Genomic DNA, 13421 nt, shown 5'->3' with positions numbered 1-13421 from the left:
GAATGCTATGTATTCTGAATTGATTCCTCTTTTTTCTCAAATATCTCATCTCTAATATTTCATCTGCTGATTCATATGGCATTCAATACTGATATTATCATAAGAGCTCTTGTGGTGGCTCTTAAATCACTCTATTTTGACAAGTCAAATACTGAAATCACAGAAATCACTCAGATCTCAAAGAGTCAAATCAATTATATATATAAATATACAATTGAACACAGATTTGATTCTGAACTGTCTCATATTATACTTTATAATGAATGACTTTGAGATGTCTTCAAATCTGACTGATCAACTTAGAGAAATGATAGTATTAAAAATACTATTCTTGCAAAGATTTAATATAATCAATTTGAATAAGAAAAAACATATACTGATTTTATCAATGAATTTAGTAATGAAGAAATTAAGATATCTTTTATAACTATATAAAAGATTCTTTGCAAAGCAGATCTGTGAAAAACAAAGTCTATACAGAAGTCAGAATTTATTAAGAAAATACAACTAGATTGACTTCAATTCTATCTGAAGTATAAAGATTGAATTTTAAAGAATTGAAAGAATGTTATCTGATCAGATGAAACCTCTATTATTCTTTTTTATCAATGAAATAAATATAGAATATAATGTGTATATAATAAATATGTTACTGATTAAGCAGATATTATCAATATTGCAGATTAAATCATTTATATCATCTACACAGTTTATATAATCTATTTCAACAGCACTATCAATAAACTTAACACTATTTTAATAACAGTTTATAAATTGATTAAGAAAAGAAAGAGAAAGAAAATCAGAGAAAGAGATTATATAAGAGAGTTCTTATAGATAAGAGAATTAAAATAGAAAAAATATCAGAGATTATACTCTGAAAAAGTATAGAGTGAAAGAATTATTAGAGTATTAAAATATATATAATTATAAAATAGAATTGTAAGAAGATATAAGAGAACTTTATAAGTATATATAAATATATAAATATACAGTAGAGGATTGATTATATAAGTTAACTGCTAACAGATGCTAATTTATTATATTATCTTTTTTTACTGAAATAAATAAGAATTTATAAATATCAAATACAGCAGTGTTCTTTATAATAGATATAGATTTTCAGATTAAATAATTATATTTTATTTATTTAATAAAATATTCACAGCAGTAACAATTAATTCTGTTGTTGAGAATTACTTTAATTTCTTATTCAAATTCATTGTCTTTTTTTATAATAATAAATAATTATCAGTCAAAAATTTTCTGTAAGAAGAATAAATTCTTAATTATAAATTAAAATAAATTTATATAAAAAATATTATAAATATTAGATAAAATATTCAGTTAATAGTTGTAAATATCTAATACTTCTACTACTATATATTTAATATAATAATAGTTCAGTATATATAAGAAATGATCTATTCTTATATTTCTGAGATCTAGTCAAATCTTATCTTTTATATTATATTAGATTACAGAATTTTTTCTAATATTTATTTAATTTTTATAATTCTGCTGAGTATTAATCATCAAAGCTTTAGTTTATTTACAGATTTTCTTAAATTTACTGACTATATTCTCTATTATTTATACAGAACTGTGAATATATATAATCTTTCAGAAAATCTCAGAGAAGTTCAGAATTTCTAAATTATAATTATATAGAAAAAAGAATAAATTTATATCTATTGTAGTAGAATTTCAGTTATTTATAGTAATTTCAGTATACAGCAGTAGATTACTTCAGTTATTTTATATATAATTATAGAATTTTCAAAAAATATTTTTAATTATTTATATTATTCTTTCAGTAGCTTCATCAGTTTCTGAGTAATATACTATTAATAACTTTTATTTAATTTTTAGTAGCTGATATATATAGATTCAGAGTATACTGATAAATTAACTACTTCTGTTTAATACAATAAATAAAAATAAATTATATATATAATAGAATAAGTTTCTGATAAAAATATTTATAATAATCTCAGTATTTATTTTATTGCAGAGCTGTAGTATTATATTTTTATTAAATCAATTAATAATAATCAGAATGTTTATAAAATTTCTATTTTTGAGTAAGAAAACTATAAAATCAATAGTTATATTATATTATATTCATTCAGAGATGAGTAGCAGCTTTAGTATTTCTTTTTAATATTTATATTATACTGTCACTGAGCCACAGTGATCACAATTATATATAAACTAATATATATTTTTTGATATATTCAGTCAGTAGAATTCTCAGACAATGATACTGTATATAATTTTATACTCTGAATATTCAGTTATTGATGAGTTATAAATTTTTTATATAATTTATATTTATAGAGATTCTGAATCAGAGACTTATTATCTATCTCAAAAGTATAGACAGTTATTATCATTAATCAAGTATGCTGAGATATTTATTCTTGAATATATATCTGTAGAAAATCAGAGTATTTTACTTTATACAACTTTTATAGTCTATTATCAGAATTTATTTATCTCTACTGCTTGTTTTTATTACTCTTTAAGCAAAGATTTCTGAGCTCAGAATAGATTAATATATATATAGAAGCTATCTAATTATATAAAACTTTTTATAATTATAGATAGACTGATTGTATAATTATATATAAAACTGAGATCAAATTTTTCCTCAATTCTATTATTAGATATCTTAGTTCTGATTTTATATAGTGTTTAGCAAATTAGTCACTTTATACTGTTTATATTATAAATCTAGTTTCAGATTATATTTTACTAATAAATTAGTGATTCTGATTTCATTTGATTTCATTTTACAAAATGAAATCAAATGAAATTATAATTTACTCTATATAGATTGGCAGTGGTAGATAGATTAACAGTGATAGATAAATTGACAGTGATAAATAGATTAATAGTAATAGATTAATAGTAATAGATTAGTAGTGATAGATTAGCAGCAATAGATTAGCAGCAATAGATAGATTGATAGCAGTAGATAGATTGATAGCAGTAGATAAATTGACAGCAATAGATTAGCAGTGATAGATTAGCAGTGATAGATAAATTGACAGTGGTAGATAGATTGACAGCAGTAGATAAATTGATAGTAATAGATTAATAGTAATAGATTAACAGTAATAAATTAGCAGTGATAGATAAATTGACAGCAGTAGATAGATTAATAGTAGTAGATAAATTAACAATAATGAGTAAATTAACAGTAATGAATAGATTAACAGCAGTACTAAATAAGATAGAGATAATATCTTCATCAATTATATCATCAGATTAATATATTATATAATCATCAGAATGAAATCAAATTTGAGTTAAAATTATAATCAGTTTCAAATTATATTCTGATTTTGATAGTCAGTTATTTTATATAAAATATCAAGATTTTTTAATCTCATTTTATTTATATTTTGATAATTCTAGTCACTTTATACTTCTATTCTAATTCTGATTTTATTAAAATTATGTCAAGAAATGAACTGAGATTAAATTAAATTAAATCAAATATATAATTTATAATTTCAGCAGTCAGTCTAATCACAGAGTTAATTAATCAATATTTTCAGTGTTTTCATCTATTATCTAGATTATTAGAGAATATATTTTATTCTCAGCAGAATAGAGTATCTGTAAAAGCATTCTCTGCCTCTGATTGATAACAGATTATAAATAAAAAACAGTTAAGAAACAGTAATTAATATATATATCTCTCTGTAAGTTTACAAATAATCATGAAATATTCTAGATTTTTATAATCAGTGATAATTTTAAACTTCTCTATACTTATAAGTTCAGATTTTCATTCTTTAAGATATTATATAATCATCAGAAGCTTTTTGTTATAGATTTTATAATTGCATTCAGCAGGCAATATTTTCTTTAAAATAAAAATATAGAGTTATAGAATATCTTTATTATTATATTATATTAGCATTTTATTCATCATATAATCTGAAACATCTGTTTCAAGAATTATATACTTATCTGAATTGAATGATTGCAGTATTAAAGTGGTTATAAATATATATTTCAACTTCTTAAAGATAGTATTCATTTCAGTGATTCATTGAAATATATAGACTGATCACTGAAATCATAAATTACATATTTGATTTGATTTGATTTAATCTCAGTTTATTTCTTAGCATAATTTTAGTGAAATCAGAATCAGAATGAGAGTGTAAAGTGACTAGAATTATTAAAATATAAATGAAATGAAACTAAAAAATCTTGATATTTTATATAAAGTGACTGACTATTAAAATCAGAATATAATCTAAAACTGATTATAATTTTAATTTAAATTTAATTTCATTCTGATGATTATATAATACATCAATCTGATGATATAATTGATGAAGATATTATCTCTATTTTACTTAGTACTGCTGTCAATCTACTTACTGCTGTCAATTTACTTATTATTATTAATCTATCTATCACTATCAATCTATCTACTACTATTAATCTATCTATTACTGCTAATCTATTACTGCTAATTTATTACTGCTAATTTATTGTTATCAATCTATTTATTACTATTAATTTATCTATCACTGTCAATCTATCTACTACTGTCAATCTATCTATTGCTGCTAATCTATTACTGCTAATCTATTACTACTAATCTATTACTACTAATCTATTACTGTCAATCTATCTATTACTATCAATCTATCTATTACTGTTAATCTATCTACTGCTGTTAATCTATCTATTACTGCTAATCTATTATTACTAATCTATTACTGCTAATCTATTACTGCTAATCTATTATTATCAATCTATCTACTACTATCAATCTATCTACTGCTGTCAATTTATTTATCACTATCAATCTATATAGAGTAAATTATAGTTTCATTTGATTTCATTTTATAAAATGAAATTAAATGAGATCAGAATCACTAATTTATTAGTAAAATATAATCTAAAATTAAATTTATAATATAAACAGTGTAAAGTAATTAATTTACTAAATACTATATAAGATCAGAACTAAGATATCTAATAATAAAATTGAGAAAAAATTTAATCTTAGTTTTATATATAATTATACAGTCAGTCTAAAAATACAGCATTCTTTCATATCAAATTTATTAGTAATTATATAATATCTAAGAAGTCTTTAATAAACCTTCAATAGAAGTTGATGAATTCTAGAAAACTTCTAGTCTTTTTTACTAAAATAGATGCCTCTCAGTTGAGAATTACTTCTATTTTTTTAGAATTCATTCATATATCTCTTTAGACTGACTGTGTAACCATGTATGAGACTGAAATCAAATTTTTTCTCAATTTCATTATTAGATATCTTAGTTCTGATCTCATATAGTGTTTAGTAAATTAGTCACTTTACACTATTTATATTATAAATCTAGTCTCAGATCATGTTTTACTAATAAATTAGTGATTCTGGTTTCATTTGATCTCATTTTACAAAATGGGACCAAATGAGATCATGATTTATCCTATATAGATTGGCAGCAATAGATAGGTTGGCAGCGGTAGGTAGATTGGCAGTGGTAGATAGGTTGGCAGTGATAGATTAGCAGTGATAGATTAGCAGTGATAGATTAGCAGTGATAGATTAGCAGCAATAGATAGATTGGCAGTGGTAGGTAGATTGGCAGCGGTAGGTAGGTTGGCGGCGATAGATTAGCAGCGATAGATTAGCAGTGATAGATTAGCAGTGATAGATTAGCAGCAATAGATAGGTTGGCAGTGGTAGGTAGGTTGGCAGCGGTAGGTAGGTTGGCAGCGGTAGGTAGGTTGGCAGCAATAGATTAGCAGCGATAGATTAGCAGCGATAGATTAGCAGCGATAGATAGGTTGGCAGCAGTAGGTAGGTTGGCAGCGGTAGGTAGGTTGGCAGCAATAGATTAGCAGTGATAGATTAGCAGTGATAGATTAGCAGTGATAGATTAGCAGCGATAGATAGGTTGGCAGCAGTAGGTAGGTTGGCAGCAGTAGGTAGGTTGGCAGCGGTAGGTAGGTTGGCGGCGATAGATTAGCAGCGATAGATTAGCAGTGATAGATTAGCAGCAATAGATAGGTTGGCAGCGGTAGGTAGGTTGGCAGTGGTAGGTAGGTTGGCGGCGATAGATTAGCAGTGATAGATTAGCAGTGATAGATTAGCAGCAATAGATTAGCAGCGATAGATAGGTTGGCAGTGGTAGGTAGGTTGGCAGCGGTAGGTAGATTGGCAGCAGTAGGTAGGTTGGCGGCGATAGATTAGCAGTGATAGATTAGCAGCAATAGATTAGCAGTGATAGATAGGTTGGCAGTGGTAGGTAGATTGGCAGTGGTAGATAGGTTGATGGCAGTGGGTAGATTGACAGCAGTGGGTAGGTTAGCAGCAGCACTAAGCAAGATAGAGGTAATATCTCCACCAATCATATCATCAGATTGATGTATTATATAATCATCAGAATGAGACCAAACTTGAGTCAAAATCATGATCAGTCCCAGATCATGTTCTGATTTTGATAGTCAGTCACTTTATATAGAATATCAAGATTTTTTAGTTCCATTTCACTTATGTTTTAATAATTCTAGTTATTTTACACTTTCATTCTGATTCTGATCTCACTAAAATCATGTCAAGAAATGAACTGAGATCAAATTAAATCAAATCAAATGTGTAATTCATAATCCCAGCAGTCAGTCTACATCTCTTTCAGCTTTGATGATAAATTCTAGATAAATTATAGACTTAATCTCAAAGTTATACTTATCAATATTCATCTGTAGTTAGACTGACTGTGTGACTATATATAAAACTGAAATTAAATTTTTCCTCAGTTTTATTATTAGATATCTTAGTTCTGATTCTATATAGTATTTAGTAAATTAGTTATTTTATATTGTTTATATTATAAATCTAGTCTCAGATTATATTTTATTAATAAATTAATAATTCTAATTTTATTTAATTTCATTTTACAAAATAAAATCAAATGAAATCATGATTTATTCTATATAGATTGACAGTGATAGATAGATTGACAGTGATAGATAGATTAACAGCAGTAGATAGATTAATAGTGATAGATTAGCAGCAATAAATTAGCAGTAATAGATTAACAGTAATAGATTAGTAGTGATAGATAGATTGACAGTAATAGATAGATTAATAGTAGTAGATAGATTGATAGTGATAGATTAGTAGTAATAGATTAGCAGTGATAAATTAGCAGTAATAGATAGATTGACAGTAGTAAATAGATTAACAGCAGTAGATAGATTAATAGCAGTAAGTAGATTAACAGTAATGAGTAGATTGACAGCAGTACTAAATAAGATAGAGATAATATTTTTATCAATTATATTATCAGATTGATGTATTATATAATCATCAGAATGAGATTAAATTTGAGTTAAAATTATAATCAGTTTCAGATTATATTCTGATTTTGATAATTAATTACTTTATATAGAATATCAAGATTTTTTAGTTTCATTTCACTCATATTTTAATAATTCTAATCACTTTACACTTTTATTCTGATTCTAATTTCACTAAAATTATATTAAGAAATGAACTGAGATTAAATTAAATTAAATTAAATATATAATTTATAATTTCAGCAGTCAGTCTATCTGTAGTTCTGCTTCTTATAAACAGTTAAATATTTATTATATATATTTATAGTATTCAGTGAGTGATTCATCAGTGAAGATCAGAATATTATTTATATATACTGATACAATTTCATTGAGCAAATTTTATAGAGCTCAGTTAATATATTTCTGAAATATACTAGAAGCATTCACTAGCTCAAAAAGAATCACTGTTTATTTATATAGTCTGTAATATATATAAAAAACAGTTAGTTATTTATTATTTTCATTAATTTTTATCTTATAGAAGGCTACAGAGATGTTGAGCTTTGTAAATCATTTTACTTTTTCTATTTATTTGAGTATTTTATTGATGAGTGAGAGAGAATATTAGTTTTTTTATATAATTTTATTAAGTTCTTGATAATTAATGCAGAATTATAGATTTTTATCTGATTTCTTTACAAATAGTACAGATACTGCAGCAGATGAATTGCTAATACAGATAAAGCTTTTATTTAATAATTTATTGAATGTTTTTTATAGAATAAAAAGCTTATTATATGATATACTGTAGAGAGAGCTTCAAGATAATTGCAGATTTTTACTGTCTTTTTTAATAAACTCAATTATATAATCTATACTGCACTCTTAGTAAGAGAGAAATATCTCAGTCATTTTTTTATCAAATATATCTGCAAAGTTTTTATACATTTCAGAGAATTCTTTACAGAGCTTCTTAAGATTCTTAAACTCTAATTTTTCTAATATTTTCTTGATATTTATTATACTAGCAGCAAATATCTGAACATTCTTCTTTTTATATATTTAATAAATTAATAACTTGAATATTTTTATTAATATCTGAGTAAAATCAGCAGTTCTATCAATATTCTTTTTGTAGATATAATTATCTTCTGAGAAAATAAGACAACAGTTATATATATTTAACAAGATTTCAAATTTCATAAATTATAACAGATTAAGTATTAAATTATATTCAAGATTCTATACTTTATATATAAAAATACTCTTCTTCTTATATTCTTCTATATTAATATTGAATTTTATTATATTATAAAAGACAGATTCTCTAGAGCTATTAAACTCATTTAGTTTATATAATTCAGAGAAAGAAATATACTGAAGCTTATACTTCTCTATTAACTGAATGTTTATAAAAGTATAATAAAAAAAATCACTATCTATTATTACATATATATTGACTAGATTATTTATAATAATAGAAATTATAATTATATTCATTTGTATCTTCTGCTCAAATCTTCAGCTGATTTATTGTTTCTTGAGTTTTTATTTATATTTTAGAATAAAAGCTCTTTTTTTCTCTGTTCTTATCTATCTGCAGATGACACAGTATTTATATATATAAGAAATTAACTTAAAAGAACTGTATTTGAGTACTGATTCATAAAATACTCTGATTTATTGCAGTGTATATAGACTTTTTTAATAATTTAGTTAACAGTATTTTTATCTGAGATATTGAAAACTCTTGAGTATTCAGTATTTATATAAAAGATTCAGTTTATTGACTCTGATTTGAATGCAGAAATTGTTGTGAAATAATTTGAAATATATATATTTATTCAGCAGAATTCTTTGCAGTTCTGAAATATATAAAATTAAAACAGATTATTATTGAATAGACAGAGATTTATACAGTATTCACTGTATATTAAAAGTTTCAAATACTCTATATTTTAATTATACAGCTGAAAGTTCAAATTCTTGAATAGTATATTAATTTTAATAATATCATCTCAGTTCTATCTATCTGCTTCTAAAAGTTTATAATCAAATTTAGATAGATAGATTACTAATATAGTATTCTTCTGACAGATTTTATTTAGCTAGTCTAATATTTTAATTTAAAATATAGAATTAAAAAAAAATATTAAGCTATTAGAAAATTAACTCTGATATATACTGATTATTCAGATAGTAATTTATTCAGAATTAAAATTTTACTAATATATTATTATCTAATCTGCTGTGAATATATTATATTTAATTTAATAGCAAATCTATCACTTAGTTATTAATATTTAATTTAGTATTTACTTTTGACTTCTATATAAAATATAACACTAGATTTTCTGTATATTTATCAAGAATTGAAAGCTTCTTTTTCAGAGACTTCTTATGAGATGCAGATATAGAAGAAATAGTGAATATAGATATACTCATTTTAATAAATTATTATTATAGCTCAGTCATCTACAGCACTTACTACTGAAGAATATTTTATAGATTTAAATTATTATTCATTATATTCAAATACAGTGAATATTTATAGATCTGTTGATAACTTATTTTAGTATCTAAAGATATATAATTCTAGAAAATAGAATACTTATAGATATTCAGATTTTTATAAATACTATTCACAGTATTACAGTACTAAGTTTATCAAACTTTTTTATAAACATTATTCACAGTATTATAGTTTATAGACACTTGAATCTCTTCATAAGACAGTTAATTATATTATAGATACTTAGATTTGACAGTCTATATATCTAATAATAAAAGTATTCAGACTCAACAAAAAACTTATATAATAACTAGATACTCAGATTTTTTTTAATATAATCAATATACTTAAATATAAAAACTGATAATAAAATATTCAGATTTTAAATATAATTAATATATTCAGATATAAAAATCTAACAACTAGACACTCAGATTTTAAATACAGATGAATTAATTTATAATATAATAGATATATTATCAATTAAATAGATATTATTAATATTGTAGATTAAATTATTTATACTATCTGTGCAGTTTATACAATTTATTTCAATGATACTATCAACAGATTTGACACTAGACTGGCCGTGTGACCATGTATGGAACTGGGACCAAATTTTTCCTCAGTTCCATTATTAGATATCTTAGTTCTGGTCCCATATAGTGTTTAGCAAATTAGTCACTTTACACTGTTTATATTATAAATCTAGTCCCAGATCATGTTTTACTAATAAATTAGTGATTCTGATCCCATTTGATCTCATTTTACAAAATGGAACCAAATGGGACCATGATTTACCCTATATAGATTGGCAGTGATAGATAGATTGGCAGTGGTAGATAGGTTGGCAGTGGTAGGTAGATTGACAGTGATAGATTAGCAGCAATAGATTAGCAGCGATAGATTAGCAGTGATAGATAGATTGGCAGTGGTAGGTAGATTGGCAGTGGTAGATAGATTGACAGCAGTGGGTAGATTAGCAGCAGTGAGTAGATTGGCAGCAGCACTAAGCAAGATAGAGGTAATATCTTGGCAGCGATAGATTAGCAGTGATAGATTAGCAGTGATAGATTAGCAGTGATAGATAGGTTGGCAGCAGTAGGTAGATTGGCAGTGGTAGGTAGGTTGGCAGTGGTGGGTAGATTGGCAGCGGTGGGTAGGTTGGCAGCAGCACTAAGCAAGATAGAGGTAATATCTCCACCAATCATATCATCAGATTGATGTATTATATAATCATCAGAATGGGACCAAACTTGAGTCAAAATCATGATCAGTCCCAGATCATGTTCTGATTTTGATAGTCAGTCACTTTACATGGAATATCAAGATTTTTTAGTCCCATTTCACTCATGTTTTGATAATTCTAGTCACTTTACACTCCCATTCTGGTCCTGGTTCCACTAAAATCATGTCAAGAAATGGACTGGGACCAAACTAAACCAAACCAAATGTGTAATTCATGGTCCCGGCGGCCAGTCTATTTGACACTATTCTAATAACAGTTTATAAATTAATTAAAAAAAGAAAAAGAAAAAAAATCAGAAAAAGAGATTATATAAGAGGATTTTTATAGATAAGAAAATCAGAATAGAAAAAATATTAAAGATCATACTCTGAAGAAGTACAGAGTAAAAGAATTATTAGAGTATTAAAATATATACAATTGTAAGACAGAATTATAAGAAGATATAAAAGAACTTTATAAATATATATAAGTATATAAGTATACAGTAGAGGGTTGATTGTGTAAGTTAACTGCTAATAGATGCTAATCTATCACAGTGTATCTTATAAGATCTATTCTTAAAACTGTATATATAAATAATGAAAGAGATCATCTGAATTCATATTCTGAGTCTGCTTTTTATACAATAAAAAGAGCTCATTTCATTGTTGAGTCAGAGAAATCTTGCAGAAGTATACTCAATCTCTTGAGTATATTGAGACTTTAAATACTGAAATGAAATCTATAAAGAGATAAGAATAAAAGCTGTTAAATGATATTCAAAAATTATAGATTGATTGTCAGCAATCAGATTAAAAATCAATATGAAAGTTCAAACAGATCACAGATAAGCTATTTTATAATAAAAATAGTGAAATTAATTGATATCACTATCAAGTTCAAATTCTCTTATCAAAGTTATTTTTCTTTGCAAAAGAGTGTCAAATCAATCATCTGAATACTATTGTGCAAGAGGATAAGATCTCTTTACACAATCACTATATTCAATATTATATATACAATATTCATAGAATTCAACAGCTGCTTTGATGTGGAAATTCATCTGATCTCAATACAATTGAGGCAGTTTGACTCTGAATGAAGTGCAGAATAATAAGAAAAGAAGTTTCTAAGAATCATACAGAAGCTGTTAGAGTATAGAAGTAGATATGAAAGAATCTGTTACAAGAGAAGATACAGACATGGATTGAGCAGATTTCTGTACATATTGAAAAGATTATAGAGTTAGAAGATGGTAATGAGTATAGAGAAGGAAGATGGCATGAACAGATGAAGGAATAGAATACTCATCTGATTGACAGATTGGCACACAGATTGGCAGGCAGATTGGCATACAGATTGGCAGACAGATTGGCAGGCAGATTCCATGTTGAATAGCAGCAGAGACAAGGAATAATCAAGAGCTGAGTATTCAGTATAAAATACAGTGTGAATTTCTGCCAAGATTTGTGGCGCTGTCTAGTTGTCTTTTTGCCGGCGCAATTCTTTTGATAGCGCCCTCCGTAGTGTGTTCATTGTTGGTGTTATTACTCTATTCAGCAGAGGTGGGATCCCCAATATATATATATACATACAGATGTGCAGCCGCTGCACCTTGTCCAAACTCAACGACCCAATCTCGCTCAAGTCTTTCGTCACCGTCCCCCGGCCATCGCGATGAATATACAGCGCCTGCCTCGTCCGTTTGACACGGCCATGCACGGCATCAAGACAAAAATCCGCCTAGCCGCGGTAGCACCGTTTCCCCGCCGCAGAATCGCCAAAGATCAGCGCAAAGCAATGCGGCATGCAGTCAAATCGTTCGAGGACGGCCGTGCCGCCGGCCTCATGCGCTTTTTTTCGCCAGGTACGTGCCGTCGTCTTCGATCAGCTCTTCGCCGATGGTGATGAATATCGGCGGGGCGTCTTTCCATATCTCCTTCGGCCCGCTTAGGGGTGAGACGAAGGGGTGGGTTAGGATATCTGCGTTGGCGTAGAGTTCGGCGCGTCGTGGGGAGGAGGGCCAGTCAGCGTCGTCGGGGAAAGGCATTGGTTTGAATTCTTGATTCATGTCGTGGATTGGCGTGAGGTAGTCTAAATGGACGTTCCTACTGGTTGATGGCAGGGAGACTGCAATGTCGCCGAATGTGATTGATGTCGCGACTCCTGCGGGAAGCTCGAGGGGGACGTCCTTCCCGTGAAATCGGATTGTTGGGTTAGGGGTCATATGGCGGATTGTAAGGATGGTCTGTAGAAGTGCGAGAGAGAGTCCGCCGCCGGCTGAATCGCCGGCGATTACAATTTTGCTCACAGGGACGGCCGAGTGCAGAGATCCTTCCGGCAGGGAAAGGA

At 27.2% G+C, this 13421-nt stretch overlaps 1 protein-coding gene across 1 annotated transcript; it reads right to left on the bottom strand.

Annotated features, from left to right (window-relative positions):
- Positions 1-12915: 12915 nt before the first annotated feature.
- HCBG_08470 (uncharacterized protein) lies at positions 12916-13296 on the bottom strand (the record flags this gene model as incomplete). Its single annotated transcript, XM_045435519.1, has 1 exon — positions 12916-13296. The coding sequence occupies one exon, from the start codon at positions 13294-13296 to the stop codon at positions 12916-12918; it is 381 nt and encodes a 126-aa protein (XP_045283619.1).
- Positions 13297-13421: the final 125 nt, after the last annotated feature.

The sequence above is a fragment of the Histoplasma capsulatum genome (genome assembly GCF_000150115.1).
Source record: "Histoplasma capsulatum G186AR genomic scaffold supercont2.16, whole genome shotgun sequence".
Classification (NCBI taxonomy): Eukaryota; Fungi; Ascomycota; class Eurotiomycetes; order Onygenales; family Ajellomycetaceae; genus Histoplasma; species Histoplasma capsulatum.
Note: the sequence above shows the minus strand (reverse complement) of the source record. Positions and strands in the feature narration are given on the sequence as shown.